This window comes from Biomphalaria glabrata, chromosome 3 (assembly GCF_947242115.1).
Source record: "Biomphalaria glabrata chromosome 3, xgBioGlab47.1, whole genome shotgun sequence".
NCBI classification, from domain to species: Eukaryota; Metazoa; Mollusca; class Gastropoda; family Planorbidae; genus Biomphalaria; species Biomphalaria glabrata.
Window position 1 is genome coordinate 11902315 of NC_074713.1, and position 18787 is coordinate 11921101.

Genomic DNA, 18787 nt, shown 5'->3' on the forward strand with positions numbered 1-18787 from the left:
CAGTGTGATTTTAATTGATATAAAAGCTATAATATATATATATATATATATATATATATATATATATATATATATATATATATATGTGTGTGTATATGTATTCTAGCTATCGACACTTTCCTATAAATAACATGCTTAATATAATGGCGTTACTCTTATTACTGAATCGGTCTTTCTATTGAGTTGGAGTCTACTAGCGGAGCAATCATTTTAACATATTAGGAAATGACGGCATATTTAAATCAACAAACATAACTATTAACTAATAAACTTTTGTAAATATAAAGAACTTATTAATTATCTAGAGCTTTTATTCATTTATAATGTTTATAGCTGATACAATAGTTCTGAATAAATAAATAAATAAGAAATCCGATAGTATAAAGTAAGTTAGCGAAAGAATTTGTAGACATGGCTGCAGAGGAAATCTTCGTTTCTCTTAGTTACACTCGAAAACAAAATGGCGAACGCCGATGAACCCGCGGAGAAAATAAAGAGTAAGAAGATCTTTATAAACCACCTGGATAGCTTTCAGGGAAGAAATATAGGAAAGGTTAGAAAATTATTAATTGAGTTAATCTAGTTCATATTTTTAAATAAGTTAAAAATTATGTCATTTTAAAATGTTAATTATCTTCTGTATTTGATTATGATTATTATATTTTTATATATTTAATTTATATATCAATTATTTATTATCAATAGATCTATATCATATCATTATTATCTACTTTAGTTTTAGATACTATTCCAGATTCATCAAATCTACCAGTACCACTTCAGTGCCTGATTGTGGCACTGCTAGTCACTATTATATAGGGTGACTTGTATAGATCTAAAGTATAACTTTAACTTTATTTTATAATCATATACTAGGCCTAGGCCTATAACTGAGTAACTTTATACTATGGTATTGTAGACTATATATTATATATACTAGAGTCTATACCATAGATCTAAATGACTGGTAAAGTTACCAGTAGAGTTACAAGAATCAATATTATAGTAGTTTAAATTACTTTCAAGATGTTTTTCGTTTTTTTTTTAAATTTAAATTTCTAGATCTAGATATCTTGATCGTATCTAAATTTACCGTAATTAAATCTTTTAAATATTTTACAAACTCATAAAAACCTAAAAGAAAAGTTTAAAAATAATTCAGCATCTGTCTTCCGTAGATAGATATAATAGGCAGAATTTTAAAAAATCAAAATAACAGACTCTTAAATCCATCAATTGCACCTATGTACAATTGTACAACAATGGCAAAGTGAAGAGTGAGCTGGGAAAATCTCTGTAAGACTTTTCCAAATAAATTTTGACACAATTGAAGTTATTTAAGTAGCTTGCATTTTTTTAAATAATTTTTTTTTTAAATAGGGATATAATTAATAAAATCCATATTCATTTCTCAATTGAAATCCAGTAAAAGCAAGCCAACACTGTAATAACTTAGACACACACTCTAGAAATATTATAATTTCTCATTTCACATAATACAGTTATCATGGAAAACACTTAATATAATGTTATTATCAAAATCATTACAATAATTTTAGATTAATAATGCAAAACAAAAGTAAAAGAATTTGTTGATGCGAGAAAATTTATATATTTCTGCCTATTGCACTGGCTGATATCAAACTGCTTATTATACCTATTGCCATATAGCTATATTTATTAGGAATAGGCTAAATCTACACATATGTAAGCCTTTAGGCTATATAACTTTTTTTTTTTTAAATCTGCATTCCCGAACTTTTGAAGATACAAAAACAAAAAAGTTAAGTGAGATGTTCTTTACATTTCTTTTGTATCTTTTTTTTTCAGTATTTATCAAGATGTGTGGTAGGAGCTAGCTTGGAGGAAGTTGAGGAAGAAGATGACCATTCAGTTACTTCAGTAACAGATAAAATGAAAGAAGGTTGCTTTGAAATTGTTGGGACACTCAAAGACAAGGAAAAACCTAAGCCCGATTTTGCCAAAGAGATAATAATGGTACAATTTACCTATAAAATAATACATTCTTAACCTTTGATAGTAGCAAGGATGCAGAAAGTCTTTTTTAAAAATGTGAGCTTCAATGGCAATTTAATTAATTTCCTGTCCTGTTTTTTTCTTTGCATAACATTGTCGAGTGTTTGGAAAAGGTGCAAACTGCAAGAAATGATTTTAAACTATTTTTATCTAAACCATTATATTTTTTTTTTTTATTATTATTATAATATCTGAGTGTTTTGAAAAAAACTTTGAACAGCAATGTCAGAATTGTATAAATTCTTCAATTTAAATCTAAACTTTATTCTCCTCATTTTTAAACAGTATGAAAACAAAGACCAACTGTATGAGTATCTTGTTGAATGTGATATTATTATCTATGACATCACTGAAGACCCTGATCAGATTGATGAGGCTGTGTGGGCTGTATCAGGTACAAACCATATTGACAAGAAATATTTAATATACTCATACTCATTCAATTATTCTTGTGTTATTAGGTAGTCGGGGTTTGTTTGGAAAAAGTCATTTACTCCATCCTGTAATAGGTGGATTCAAACCTTAATAGTATCTATCCATCTTTTTTTTTTCTTATTTGCCTTCACTAAAACACTTTCTTTGCCCCTTCTGAATAATAAAAGTCATTTTATTTAAAATTTTACTGTTTGATATCAAGTCTATTTCTTTATTATTCCTCAGAATTGAATTCTGATATGGATAAAATAGACAAGTCAAAAGTATTCATCCTAATTTCAACTTGCATGACATGGGCAAAAAGCAAGCCTCTTGATCCAGTAAGATATTTTATTTATGTGTACTGTTGTTGTTTTCTCATAGTAGTTTATTCCATAGCCATTAGATTTAACAAACCAATGGCAAGCCTGTTGTTTTTTTTTTTTTCAACATATTCTACTTAGGCCTATACTTCTATTTTCTTCTTTAGATAAATCAAGCCCAAAACTACTAATTTCGAACAATAAGGAGATGTTGATGTAAAATATGTTAAGTAGCCCTAACAGATAATGGTGTAAGGGGATCTGTTTCTATGGCCAACAGTTTATGAGGGTCTCATGTGGCATGCGGTGGCTGAGCGGTAAAGCACTTGTCTTCTGAACCGGGGACCGGGTTTCAAATCCTGGTGAAGACTTGGATTTTTAATTTCGGGCACCTCTGAGTCCACCCAGCTCTAATGGGTACCTGACATTAGTTAGGAAAACGTAAAGCGGTTGGTCATTGTGCTGGCCACATGACACCCTTGTTAACCGTAGGCCACAGAAACAGATGACCTTTACATCATCTGCCCTATAGACCACAAGGTCTGAAAGGGGAACTTTACTTTACTTTACATGTGACATGCACAATGACCAAATGCCTTTACTTCATCCAACTTAAATTATGTCAGGTACCCATCACAGCTAGGCGGTATCCCAAAGCTAAAAAACCCCCATCTTCACTGAGATTTGAACCCAAGACCTCTCAATCCTGAGTCCAAGCCCTTTACTACTTGGCCACCTAGTAGATGTTTAAATTGATAAACCTTGAGTGTCAATAGGGATCAAAGTCAAAATATGACTACTACTCCTTAGATGCTAACAAAAGAAATAAAAATACTGAGAAAATGATGTATTAACTACCAGCAAAAATATTAGAAATTGAAGATATATAAAGAAACAGAATCAGCATCAATTACTTGTTTTAAATTCTGGCCAGCATTTTTCATCTCCTTGCCTTTTTTCGTAGAATTTTTTGCTAATGCCAAAGATAGCAACACTCTTGGGAAATTAATATGTGGCTTGTGGTGTTCTGCTATATATATTTATATACATGTATAGCTTATCAAGAACTCTAATTCAAGCTACAGAACCAGGAAAAAAACAGGTGGGAGTGGAAACCTTAATGTTTAGTTTCCTCCTCTTCTCTCACTCATCTCCCCTGATTTTGTTTTGTTGGCTAAATGTATACATTATATATTTGAAGTACTCTTCTTAAATATACAAATGTAAATAGAATTTATTTCATTATCATCTCTTTCTTAAACTGTTGCAATAGGAAGGCAATGAAATCGTATGTATTTGAGCTTATTATGAATTGCACATTACGTTCTCAATGGTTTGGTTATTTTCACTTTTTAATTTGGAAATACATTTTGTTGAATCATTTGAGATGCTACACTTTATTGTTTTATGTTAGCTTTCACAAGCACTAAATGAATTTAGGTTTCTTTATCATTTTTATAAATCACATAAATTAATTGAGAAAATGTAATTTGAACATATTTCAGTAAGTTTTGACTTAGAGAAAAGGTTGCTATCATTGTTATGTTTATTTTATTTTCAATTTAGAGGCGTTTTTTTTGTGTGTTTTTTTCGTTCATCTTTTTTTTTTTTTTTAAATAAAATTATAAAATAATTTTGAACTATCAGCCTATTGACTTCAATATTAATATTTGTAAGTTACTATAATTGCTCAAACATGACTATCTTTTTTAAAGTTTCTGTACTAAAGAGACACATTTTGTTGGACAAAATACAGCGTCTCCAGCTTTTAACTTACTTTTAAAATGTAATATACATTTTGCAGTCCTATATTATACGTTAGTTCTGAAGTATATACCCATATATATATATATTAATGGCCAGTTAAAAAAATGAAACAATTTGATACCAGTTAATGTCAAGTGGTCATAAAAAGGACAGTAAAATATTCTGTAATTCATCTCTATCTTATAAATTACAAGAGTTCCATCACAAATGATGAGAACTACCTCTTACTCTCCCCCTCCCAGCTTCTCAAAAACAAAATGTTGAATGTTTGATCCAGTGACCTACACATTGCTATTTTGCTATTTCCTTTCATTGAGTTCATTTGATGAAATTTGTAAAAACGTATTCATTTTTTCCCTATATTTATTATTTACATTTTTTACTTTGAGTAAATTATTTTATGAATATTTCTCTTTTTATTCTAGGATGATCCTGAAATTCCATTTACTGAAGATGACTACAGGAGAAGAAAACCTCATCCAAACTTTAAAGAACACATAAGTGCTGAAAAAACTGTTATCAAGCTGGGCAAAATAGTAAGATTTTCTTTAAATAGTAAGATTTTCTTTAAAATAGTAAGATTTTCTTTAAAATAGTAAGATTTTCTTTAAAATAGTAAGATTTTCTTCTGTAATCAAATAAAAACACATTCAAATTAATGTAAACAAATGTGTGTTTTATTATTGTTGTTGGTAAGAGAGGCAACTGTGTTGAATTACTAGGGTAATTATTTAGAGGAGAACCTTGTAAAACACCTTGTAAAAACTCACATTACATCAAACAGTGAACAAAGCTTTAGAATGAACATCAGGGTTAGAGGCAAAAACTGACAAGTGTCAAAAGTTTTAAGTAGCTTAGTGCTCAAACAAAGGAACAGGACCTGAACTACTAGCTAGAATAGCACATAGCAGCAATTGCAAAGTTCAAAATAATTTGGAAAGACAAAGGCATAGCACTTGACACATAAATCATACTGATCTTTGGTCATGGTGACTTTCTGGCCACTATAAGTATCACATACAAAGACTTTCCTGCAGGGAGCAGTTTCAGAGAAAAGAAGGAGAGGCAGACAATAGAAATACAAAATTTAGGAATGGACATGATTGAGAATGAAAGAGACTCACCCTGGCAAAGACAGATAGGAATGGAGAGAGATGGCCAACAGATTATGTGTGGTGCTCCTTCTGTCCAAAATCCTAATGGATTGATGAGGAAGAAAAATCAACCAAGATTTGACTTATATTTCTTAAACCATGCCTTCAATGATAGTTACATAATGTTTTTATTTTCTCTTTCAGAATAAGTCCAAATTAGTGACTTATGTAGTTTGCTCTGGCTTGACTTATGGTGCTGAAGAGAATATATTTCATTATCTTTTCAAGGTAATTCTCTCAAGTTGTCTTTTTTATCTAAGAAAATGTGACTCAAAGTTAAGACACAAAAATAATATTAATGCTCCTGTAAAGCTACAGAAATCAGTGCTTTCAGCAACATCTTTTTATATTTAAATATTTACTTTTGAGTATAAGAAATGTCACACTTTTTAGCTTAATTTTAAGAAAAAATAAATTAAGTACTTCTTTTTTCACATTTCTTAACTGCTTCCAACCAAATCCTGACAGGACACATTGGTTGAAAGATTAATTAGACAAATGAAAAAAAAAAATTTGGGTGTATGGAAGTTGTCTTTTATCTCTGTAGTTCAGTTCTGAGTGTTGTCATTTTTCTGAGCAGCTCCACAAACTTTGTAATTGTTTCTTCTTCTTCTTCTAGCCAGCTTTATTGCTGCTGAGCTGTGAGCTCTTTTGCAGACTGTGCCAAGGAAAAAAAATGTGCTGTTTTCTTCAGTTGTTCAGCACTGCCGTACAGGGTGTTGGTTATGTTGGGCTTTAGTGGAAGTAGGGTCTGCCTAAGGTGGATTAGGGAGGGGCATTCAAAGAGGATATGGTTTACGGTTTCAAAGGGGTGGGCGCAGTGTCTGCAAAGGGGGAGTTGTGTGGAGTTTATTTTGTTCAGGTGGTAATTTAATAGTTGTGTGTGTCCTGTTCTTAGTTGGAAGATTGTAGATTGTTCTTTGCGGGGGAGGAAGTTAATACTGTCCAGTTTGTTAGGCGTAGTCATTTCTTTGTACATGGCTCTGCCTGTGTTTCCTGATGCCTATTGGTTGAGCCACTCCTCTTTGTGATTGTTGAATAACATTGACCTTAGGGTGAGGTAGTTAACAGGTCTATCTGGTTGTTCCATAGATGAACCTGCCTTTGATAGCTTACCTGCCTTTTCATTTCCCATGATGCCAATGTGTCCAGGGATCCACTGTAGTGTGATTTGATATTTAATTTTGATATCATCTGATGGATTATCACAATGAGTTGTCAACTCTCTTGGGCTGTTTGAGGTGCTGCTGTTAAGTGCTTGCAGAGTAGATTGGGAGTCTGTAAAGACAACAATATCTGAAGGTGGTTGCACTCCTTCATATAATTTGTTTTCCACTGTCTGTAGTGCCATGGTAATTGCCTCAATTTCGTCTTGGAAGTTTGAGCAGTAATCGCCACAGGGTGCGCTTATCTCAAAGTGTTTATTTTTAGGGAAGACCAGGAAGGCACCAAGACCAGCATTGATGGTGGCTTTGAAAGACGATCCGTCTGTATAAATATGGATAGCTGTTTTTTGATAGCTTTCAATTGTTTCAAGCGTGCCTACTTTGAACCCAGTGGATTTGATTCTTTTGTTAAGGTGTTATTTAGTAAATGTGTTTTGATGGTTGGTTGTTTGTAGTTTAGTCCGGGTGTAATGTTTGAAAATCTGGTAATTTTTTCTCTGTTATTGGGTAGGTGGTGTTTTAGGGCTAGTTCGTCAGTAAGTTGGACCAGAGTCCTTTGCTTTTTTGGTTGTTTTTCCTATTTCTCTGTGTTAGTAATTTATTTGGATGATCGTCCTCCAACCTTCTGTATCTCTCAATAGCTTCTAATGCTGCTCTGTTGCGCCTTAACTTAAGAGGTTCAATATTGGAGTCTATTTCACAGGCTCCTGTGGGAGTAGTTCTCATACCTCCACTAATTAGCCGCAAGGCTTGGTTTTGGATTGTATCTAATGATGATTGATAGGTTTTGTTGGCACCTACTTGTATGCAGAGACAGTCATCCATTACAGATCTGACGTATCCAGTGTATAACTGTCTTAAGGTTTTCTTTTCAGCTCCCCAGGATGTTCCTGCTAGGTGTTTTATTATGTTTAATCTTTGTGATGCTTTTTCTTTTAAATCTGCCATAAAGTGTTTTAGAGACAGTCTTTGGTCTAGTTTTACACCAAGATATGTTGGATTTTCTTCTTTATTTATTGGCTGTGAGTCTATTTTTAGGATGTAGTTTCTTTTTGCTGTTTTGTTGCTGTGGCTAAAGATTGAATAAACTGACTTTTCTTTATTTCCATTTTCCATAATTTTGAATATGTGGAGATAGTTGTGAGGGCTCTATTTAGTTTGGATCTAGTCAGCACTGGATATTTCTCTGTAGTCCAAATTAAAAGGTCGTCTGCATAAAGTGCCTTATTGACCGAAATGAGGTCCGGGAGGTCATTCATGAAGATTAGAAAGAGAGTGCAGCTAAGGGCTGAACCTTGTGGTAGTCCTTCTTCCAAACTTTTTTACTAGAGATGGCACCTTCGAATCGGGTTTGGATGGTTCTGTTTTTTAAGAATGCCCTGATCCAGCTGTACATTTTTCCATGGATGCCCATTTTTTTCATCTTCAAAAATAGACCTTTTCTCCACACTCTATCATAGGCTTGCTGCAAATCTATAAATACTGCTGTAGTGTGCTTGTTTTCTTGAAACCCTTCTACTGTGTCCTGGATAAAATGAAAGAGGTGGTCTTCTGTTCTACTTGCTTTCCTGAAGCCAGCTTGTGCATTGTGGAGTGAGCAAGTACTTTCTAGCCACCAATAAAGTCGGTTATTGATAATTTTTTCTGCCATTTTGCCAATTTTGGATGTTAGATATTGGTCTATAACTTTTTGGGTGGTTTATTTTTCTTTAAAATGGGTATTTTGTTTGCAGTTCTCCATTCCTGTGGTATGTCTCCATTTTTCCATGTATGGTTGATAAAGTTAAGTATACAGTTTTGGGCCTGTGGTCCTAGTCCCCGAATCATTTCATTTGTTATTCTATCGGGTCCAGGGGATTTTCTTGACTTGAGGCTTTTTAGGGCAGTATTGAGCTCATGTAGAGTGAAGGGATTGTCAAAGATCTGACAGTTGACTGTTGGAGCTTTTTCTTCTTTCTTTAAGATATTACTAAAGGCCTGGTCCAGTTGTTTTCTTGGCTTTGACTTGTTAATGCTGGCAAAATATTTATTGAAGGTTTCAGCCTTTTTAAGGTTTTCTGTTATTATGTCGTCAGTGCCTTTGGGGGTTAGTTATTTGTTTCTTTCCTGCTAGCCGGTGCAGAAGAGTCCAGGCCTTTGTAATTGTTTAAATAGCATCAATATCCAGATGTTATTTGTTTTTTTTAATCTGTGTAATAATGTAAAAAAAGGTAATGATGCAATTTTCTTGACAAATTGAATAATTTACAGGAGGGGTGGAAATCAAATCTACATTTAAGGATTAGATGTAAAAAAAAAAACACTTTTAAATTCTTTTTTAATTTGGCTCTTTACCTCAGCTCTATAATGTATCACTCTACTCCTGTGTTTAATTTTTTAATAAATAGATATATTTTTTCAATATATTTTTTGTAATATTTCTATTCTGTTTAGTCTGCCTGGCACAATGCTCAGTTCCTACAGTGCTTTGGCGATGGAAAAAATATTGTACCAACTATCCATATTAAGGATTTAGCATCGTAAGAAACTAAACTTGAGATGATTTCTTTGTTCTTTGTTTTAGTGCAATATTAATTAGCTGATAATCAAATAAAGTAGTTATAAAAAGATATTCTGAATGATCTAACAAAAAGATTTAGCAATTATCTTTGTATTTTGTATGACAGAATCATCCAGAATGTTATTGACGCCAAACCTAAAGTCAGATATATTATTGCCAAAGATGATGCTCAAACTACATTGGAAGATATTGTCAAGGTAAACATAATTCTTTTTTGTTACAAAGTTAAATTCAATTTGTCTTTGAGAATTGCTGTAGATAATGTGAAACGGGTGGGAAATAATATGTAATTTTTTTTTGGTGGTCACACCATATAAAAAATGAAGCTAATTATATTACCCATGTTGTAGTTTTATTGTCAATTAATTATTAATGTTGATTTTTTTTTGTTTAGACTGTGAGTCAGAACTTAGGATCTGGTAAAGTGAAGTATATTACAAAGGAGGAAGCTTTGCTGAGCAAAGACATTGAGGTATGCAGTAGTTTCTTTTACTAGCCAACATTTGGTTGTCTTATTTGTTTTTTTTAATAGACTATCTTTGCTCATAAAAAAATTACTCTACAGTTATATAAATGCTTGTCTTATCGGCATCATGTTTTAAAAAGTTTCTTAAGAGTAAACTAACACATTCATAGTAGATGTATCTATTATAAAAGATTGGCCTTTTTTTTCACCAGCATGATTCTAATTGGATTTTGATAGAATACATGTTTCTACATTAACTAACTATGAAAATAGATAATAGGAAGAATTTTAAAAAATTCTACTTAATTAACGCTTTTGAGAATCGCCAAGAAAGTCACATTTTAATTGATGAGTTCTAAATTTAAGTATACACACAGTATATTTAAATCTTCATCATCTGTCCCTTGACTTTTGTGACAGTTTGTGTAACCAAATCCCTCCACTTTTCTCTGTCAGCAACTGTTTTTAGCAGGAGAGAGAGGCTGATCCATTCTTTTATCCAGCCAGCTTTGTTTAAATAGTTATCATAAAAATAGATGATTGGAATATAATTTAATAACACTTGCAATAACAAGTTTATTTATTTTTATTTTTTTTTAAACCCAACCCTATTTTAAAAAATCTGTTTATAAACATTTCTCTAGCAAGCTGATTTTGACATGCTGCTTGTAAATTTGAGAATGGATGCTGTCTTTGTTAAAGAAAGCATGCGTGTAAACTGGGTTTCAGAGCAAGGCCTGATTGAAAACATCACCAGCATTGTCAAAGAATTTAAAGACACAAGAAGTCTTCAGGTAGTTAAAGGCTTGAAAGTTTTCTTACTTTTTTTGTGTGTGTTCATTTTGTTTTACATATTACAAACATTCCATCAGAGTTGAAAGCTCAAAGCACATACCACATGACCAGGCAGCTACTCTTGGTTGCTTAGACACTACAATATCCTTGGGCCTTATAATAGAATTGCTTTTCTTAAGTTTTTATTCTCATTTAGACTATAATGTTAGAAAAGGATTCCCTATTACTTGCTTAAAATTTGTTAACAATAACATAGAAATTAAATGGGACATCTGACTGAGTGTCAGGAACTGCGTGGCTACCTATCAAGGGGCGCTGAAGTTCACATCCCAACTCAAGCTGAATTGTATTGGCTTAACACCTAACTGCGGCTAGGAAAACTTCTCCCATATTCAGCGTTCCCCCCATATGTCCATTAGAGGTTGAACCAGAGCCCACTGAGCATGCTTTAGCATGAAAGATGCACTAGACAAAAACAATTGAAAAAAAAAATTGTTAACAAAGCTTTATATTTTTATGACAACATTTAAATAAGATGGCAATTTTAAATATTTTTAGATCAGGTTTAGTGTAGCCATAAAATGAATTAAAAAACAATATAAAATATATGTCACTGAAATTGTATTCTGATATAGTGTAAATGATATATGCATCTTTTTGTCTCCTGTTTCAAGACATAATCTATGTTCTTGGAATGGTGTAAGTGTCTTTTGAAATATTGCATTCATGTTCCTATGTTTATATTATTTTTAGTGGTGGCAACAAAAGTTTGTTGCTTCATTTTGTGGTTACATTTTTATTTTGGATTTAAATTACTACATTTTCACTACATATTGTTTTTAATTGGTTTTATTGACACTGTTATAATATAGATGGCATTTATTATTGTATTTAGCCTCTCAGAGCTGCCATTCTTGGTCCCCCTGCTTCAGGAAAGACAACTGTTGCTAAGCAGCTGTGTGACCTATTCAAACTACATCATATACTAATCAAGAATGTCATTGATGAGGAGCTAGAGAACTTGGTGAGTTTTATTGGCCCATAACATTATCATACCTTCAGATGGATCCATTACATTGTCATACTTTCATATAGGTAATTTAAATTGTCATAATTTCAAATAGAGGTAATTTAAATTGTCATACTTTCATACAAGTCCATTACATTGTCATAATTTCATATAGGTAATTTATAAATTCTCATACTTTCATACAAGTTCATTACATTGTCATGATATCATATAAGTCATTTTCATTGTCATAATTTTATTTAGGTCCATTATATTGTCATACTTTTATATAGGTCCATTACATTGTCATACTTTCATGAGAAAAATTTAGAGTGACATGAGAGGTAAATGTATTAAAACAGTATATAATGCAAACACTAATAGCAAGGGCCTGCCTTCTGAAAGCATTAGTCCTGTTAGAGGCTCAACATATATATTAAATTATGAATGTTCTTTCTGTTTTATTTCATTACAATATTAGTTGTTGTATATAGAAAAAAGAAACTTTTTGAATAAAGGTAAACACAATTTTTAAAAATTGTGGTGGTGCATTTTTTGTAGAAGCATGTTTGTGTGAGGAGGCGCAGTGGCTGAGTGGTAAAGCACTTGGCTTCTGAACCGGGGGTCCTGGGTTTGATGTCCCAGTGAAGACTAGGATTTTTATTTTAGGATCTTTGGGTGCCTCTAAGTCCACCTAGATCTAATGGGTACCTGACATAATTTGGAGAAAAGTAAAGGCAGTTGGTCATTGTGCTGGCCCCAACACCCTCATTAACCGTGGGCCACAGACGACCTTTACATCATCTGCCCTATAGATTGCAAGGTCTGAAAGGGGAACTTTTTTTTTAATGTTTGTGTGACATTCGTCTATTGTGTTATTCTTGTAGAAAACCAAAGCCAATAGGACCAATGAGGAAGACATGGAGGAAGACACTGATAACTCAGCTCAAGAGGCCCAGGACCTGCTAGATCAGATCAAAGAAAGCCAGGAGAATAACAATGGGCGCATCGATGATCACTTTATCATTCGATTCCTTCGTGACCGGCTCAAGTCCATGCCTTGTCAGAATCAAGGCTTCATCTTGGATGGTTTCCCCAAGACAATTGCTCAGGCCAGGGATTTGTTTTTGAGTAAGTGATTAGAGTGGTTAATTGCTTTGCTTCCAAACCTGGGTTCCTGGGTTTGAATGTCTGTGAAGACTGGGATTTTGAATTTTGGGATTTTAGGGTATCCCTGAATCCAACCAACTCTAACTGACTTTAGTTGGGAAAAGTACAGGTGGTTGGTTGTTGTGCTGGTCACATGGCACCCTAGTTAACTCTGGAAACAGATGACCTTTACATCATCTGCTCAATAGATTGCAAGGTCTGAAATGGAAACTTATTTTACTAAAGATATTAGTTGACAGCCACTTATTTATTTTTTTGTTTGTATCTTATCTTATCTTATATAATACAGACGTTACTTCAAAAAAGAAGATGATTACGTCCTACGCGTCATGCATTTAGTCATGCATATTAACCAATGACTTAAATTCTGCCAAGTCACTGGTTTTCCTGGCTAGCTCAGGCAACCCATTCCATGCTCTAATAGCACTAGGGAAGAAGGAATATTTGTACAAATTTGTCCAAGCATATGGGATGAGGAATGTGCCTTTATCTTTGTGTCTTTCAGAGTATTTTATTAAATTTTGTTTTTGTATTTGAAAATTATGGTTCAGTGTTTTATGTATAATTTCTACTTTACTTTTGAGTCCATTGTCCTGAAGGCTTTCTAAATTTAGTGATTTCACTAAAAGTGTTACTCTAGTCAAGTGTGAATATTCATTTGTTAAGAATCTCACTGCTCTATTTTGTGTATGTTCCAGTTTCTTAATGTTTTCTTGAAGTTGAGGGGTCCCAAACGGAGGATGCATATTCTATTATTGGCCTAACCAAGGTTAAATAACATTTTAACATTTGTTTATGTAATTTGTAACATAAAAGTTTCCCCTGTAAGAAGTTGAGTGCTGCAAGTTTTTTAACAAAAAAAATATTTATTTTTTTCACTCCTGCATTTTGATGCATTCCAGAGAAGAATTCATAGGTTCAAAAAGTGTGCTAGGAGGATCTTTACAATGCAGGACATTTTATTGGAAGTGCAAAAAAAAAAGGAAGGAGGGGGAACGTTCTGGCCATAATAACAATATATATAGCCAGCAACAGGCAAAGCCGACATGTAATGCTAGTTTTTTATATTTGTACTTGTTATTTATTTGACGGTATCTTTAGCTCTAATGTATTGAATTAGGTAGAGAATATTGTTACAAATGAACAATGATAGGTAGAGGTCAACGTATGACCCCCGCGAGATGACACAGCAGCGAGTGTTCTCTGGAATCTACATGTATAAACAAAGACAGGATGTGACGTGTCCTCACGTGTTGTTCCAAGGAACGAACAGATCTAAGTAGGGGGCAGTTACTAATGAACAGTGACAGATAGAGGTCACTACATGTGACCCCGGCTTGATGACACTGCAGCGGGTGTTCTGTGGAATCTACATGTAAAAACAAGGACAGGATGTGACGTTTCCCCACCTGTTGTTCCAGATGATACTAGCAGTGTTTGTACAACTTTGGAGGAGCGATTAGGGACTCTATACAAGCCAGAGAGTTAATGTGAAAGTCAGTCGTGAGTGAGCCATTACAGTCGATACAGACAATGTAAGACGTGTGCGGCTCTAGTGGAAGGGAAATGTGTACGACTCGATGCAAGTTAACTAGATTAGAGTTAACTGGAGTGGACTACTGTCGTTAAAGTCTATACAGTGAACTACAGTGGACTTGAGCCATTACAGTTGATACAGTCGATGTAAGACGTGTGCGGCTCTGATTCGTTAGACTTGAGTACGACTTGGTTCAGCTTTGGGAGACCTGGAGCGACACTTGGAAGTGTGTCGTTGGTCTGTTCTGTGGAATACGGCTCGATGCAAGTTGAGAAGAGATGAATTGCAACGAAGTATAGCTAACTGTAAACTGACAGATATTGTACAGTCTTCTATGCTACATGTTACAGTGACGAATTGTTAGAGTTAATAGTCATTAAAGTTATATGAAACTGAAAGTTGAGTCGTCAATTTCTTTGCAGTGTTTTTATTTGTGTGCCTACTAATACATTTAGCCAGAAGATTCAGAAATACGTAACAATATGTTTTCCTAATAACACTTGATGAACAGATATATCATGTTAGCATAATTTGTTTCCAACATAATTTGGATAGCTGGACGCTGTCTGTAACTACTTTACTTTACTTGAAAAAAAGATTAATTGTTATTACTCTTTCAATTTCTAGGTGAAGAAGAAGAAGAAGAGGGTGAAGGAGGAGCCAGAAACTACAACAAACAGATCATGCCTGAGTTTGTAATTTGCCTTGAGGCCACAGATGACTTTCTAAAGAACCGAGTCATGAACCTGCCTGAGTCTGTTGTTAATGGAACCCACAACACAGAGAAAGAGCTCATCCGGCGTCTCTTGGAGTACAGGACTCAGAACTCAGATGATGAAACTGTGCTGAACTATTTTGATGAGCTGGAATTTCATCCAGAGAAAATTGGTAATCAACATTGTTCATTTGGATATTTTTTTATTGAAAATAAAAATGTTCTGTTACCCTTATTGTATTTGTATAGCATAGTTGTTATGAAGGCTTTGATTGAGGATTGATACATTTATTGCATCATTTGGTCTTAAACTCACCTATAGAGCTTTAGTAAGAGGAGATCTTTAAAAGGGTCTGAAAATCTCCCACATTTGGAGTGGGCATTTTATGTGCTGTAGAGGCAAGGAAGGTTTCATTTGGTATGCTAGGTTCAACAATTTTTAATTATAAAAATTTTTCAGTTTTTTTCACAACCCATCATGCTTAGCATTGTGGTTTTATTGAAGCACATAATGAAAAAAACAACATACCTATGATAGTAATGCTTTGTTCTATGTCAGTAAGCATCTGTACCAGACTGGAATCTCATTTTTAAAACACATTAAAATAAAAATATTTTATGTGCTTTTCAGAAATATAAGCATTTTTTTCTAGATTCATTTAAAATATGGGAAATCTTTATGCCCCCCCCCCTTTCTGTATATATAGATAATCATTGGTCTTCTAAACCTTTTTGTTAGTGCACAAAGTCAATTTTATTTCTTTTTATTTCTTATCTTTGTTTCTTATTTGAATCTCTCAGAATGACAGTATTGCTGTGAATGTGATTTGTTAAATGGTAGTTATCCTGCTTACTTTGTGTTTGTGCTGGCAGCTCAAAATTAGAATATTAGCTCACAACTTAATATATGCTCTGTATGTGAACCAATATTATCTATTAATTAATGTTATTTAAGTCTTTGTGATTGACTTAGTTCATGTATATAGGAGACCTATCTGTTTAAAACTTTTTTAGATTAGTTTTTCTTTTTAGCTCTCGTGTCTATGTTTGTAATGTTATCTCAGCGCCTGGAGCCTTTATTTTGTTTGTTAACAGCACTAAAATAAATTAAATTATTATTATAATAATAATTTTTCTCCAGATGTTAATAAAGATACTTCAGAAATGATGAAAGACACGGTAGAAAAAATTAGAAAAATTTTTGGCAGTCCCAGAAACTATGGTAAGTTGATGCACATCTCATTTGTTTTCTTTGATGATCTGCTATGTGCTTAATGTATTTCTTAAATCTTAGCATCATTCAAATGCAAACATCTGAATTTTGTATGCAGGGCCTACACCTGAAGAGTTAGAGGAAATGAAAAGAATAGAAGAAGAGCAAAGAGAGAAAAGAGAAACAGAAGAGAAAGAAGAAAAAGCTAGAAGAGAAGCTGAAGAACTTCAGGAAAGGCGAAGAAGACAAGAGGAATGGGTTGGTCAATGTCATTTATATTTGTTTACTAAAGCTCTGAAATAGCATTTTGTTCCATTGCCTAGGGGATTATAAGCACAATGACCAACATTGCCTATAAAAACGTCTGCAAATTGATATAGTTGCATAGTAAAATCACTGATACTCGTTATTAGGACTTTTCTCATCTCTGCAACCTCTACTTTTAAATATTAATGGCAATATCAATAAGGTTATAGAATGCTTAAATGCTCAAGTTTCTTGGTAATATGAAACAAAATATGTTTTGATTCTTGAATATACTTTTAATTCTTGAATCTTCTTGAGATATTTCTAATTATGCAAATTCATTAAAAATATACTGTTTTCTTCTCCGGAATTCCAGAAAACTATTTGTAATTAATCTTTGCCTGGATTCTAAGTTGAAGCATCAACATATTTGTTGTTAATTTATTGGGTTGCTCCCCCTACCTTTTGGGAGATAAGGTTGACTCAATTGTTGACCAAGTTAAAGGCACTTTCATTTTTATAGTATCTCTGCTCTGAATCATTTATGGTGAATGTTTAAATTGATAACAAGGTGAGGTAGGCTTATTTATTAGAATTCAACATTCACATCACTGTCTTTTGGCCCTGACTTGTAGAAAAACAAAATTGACTGAAAAGTATAAAAAAAATATTAAAAAGACTACCACTTTTAAGTCGAACATTGATACACATATAGGTAGGAAGTTGACGGTTAGAAGATACCTGCACACTTACAGTAAAAATGTTACCAATTAATGTCCGTTTAAATTCCTAGTACTACCAGATTGTTTTATTATAAAATAATTTTGTTTTGTTTCATCTCTTGTGTTCCATTCCCTAAGTCCACTAGGCTTAATGAGGTGAAGAGAGAAGAATATGAACTGCTTGAGGCACAGTCTATCCCCCTGCGTAACTACCTGATGAAACATGTGATGCCAACATTGACTCAAGCTCTCATTGACTGCTGCAAGACAAGGCCAGATGATCCCATTGATTATCTTGTAAGTTGATTTCATTAGTTGCTTCCAGTTACCTAAAGAAATATCCATAAACTTCTTGGCTACCTATTAAGTAGACTTGAGTTTGAATCTCCACTCAAGCTGGGTTGTGTTTGTTGTTTGTTCTTAAAACTAGTAAAATCACTTATACTAAATCATAAACTTTGCCTGAATTACTACAAAATTTTTGCTTACAATAAATGAAAGCACATTATGTTTTGTCAAAAATAATAACAATTGGTGTTATTTTCATTTGTTTCTGTTTTGCTTATGGGGGAAAAATTTTCTAAAAATTTGAGGCAACATTTTATTGTGCCAAAAAGAATAAAAGTTTGTGCTTAAAGAAATTATAGATTAATCAAAATGTTACATTTTTTGGTATGTAGCATATATAAGCCCGTTAGATGATTTGTTATTGTAAAAATAAAGTTAATAAATTTAAGTTACTGGTAAATTGGCATAGCATGCATAGTAATAAAGTATAAAACATAATATTCATTTTTTTAAATTATATTTTCAGGCTGAATACTTATTTCAACACAATCCACAAATTGATTAGAGTCATCTTGGATCCTCAAATTCTCTTAATCTGACTACCATCATCATTAAACAAGCAAATACTAATGTCTGAAAACATGTCTCATTGTGTTATGTTGTGTTTTACTATAAGTATCTGTTTAGTTTTTATTTTCCTGTGTGTTTTCAGTTAGGTAAAGTAAAAAAAAAAAACAGCATGTAATCATTTGTATACTAAAAATATACTAGACATTAAGGATTGCTATTCTGATTAGCAAATGCTCAAGCCTAACCCTAAAAAGGACCACAAAATATTTTTTAATGGTATAAAATATAAATCTTTCAGGCTTTTATTTAAGTATTTTTAGAATTTTTCCAGATAATAGGTTTAAAAAATAATTTCTCATTAAAGTATTATATTTCTGAGTTTAATGTTTTAATGATTCGGATGTATTGCCATATTTTTTCCCTTTATTGTCTGCATTTCTAGCCATAAAGTGTAAAATGTATATTGTAAATCTTATGTAAAATATCTAATGTAAATCTTTAAATTTATAGAAAACAATTTGAAAGAAAATGTTACCAGAGAATTGATTTTTTTAATATATGCTATTTTTATGTATATACAATAAAGGCCTCTTTAACAAAACAGTATTTTGGAATATCTCTCATAGTTGGGCCAT

General features: G+C 32.8%; 1 protein-coding gene across 2 annotated transcripts; it reads left to right on the forward strand.

The window, feature by feature from the left end:
* The first annotated feature begins 409 nt into the window (after positions 1-409).
* Positions 410-18226, forward strand: LOC106061869 (adenylate kinase 7-like). Of its 2 annotated transcripts, XM_056023342.1 has the most exons (18): positions 410-553; positions 1831-1998; positions 2323-2431; positions 2698-2792; positions 4048-4062; positions 4967-5077; positions 5840-5923; positions 9295-9380; positions 9528-9618; positions 9816-9893; positions 10532-10681; positions 11578-11706; positions 12579-12822; positions 15026-15286; positions 16255-16335; positions 16445-16584; positions 17433-17591; positions 18109-18226. In XM_056023342.1, exons 1-18 carry the CDS (start codon positions 461-463, stop codon positions 18145-18147), a joined length of 2133 nt encoding a protein of 710 aa, XP_055879317.1. In that variant the 5' UTR covers positions 410-460; the 3' UTR covers positions 18148-18226. The 2 variants fall into 2 exon arrangements, with proteins under 2 accessions (XP_055879317.1, XP_055879318.1); XM_056023343.1 differs by lacking the exon at positions 4048-4062.
* Positions 18227-18787: the final 561 nt, after the last annotated feature.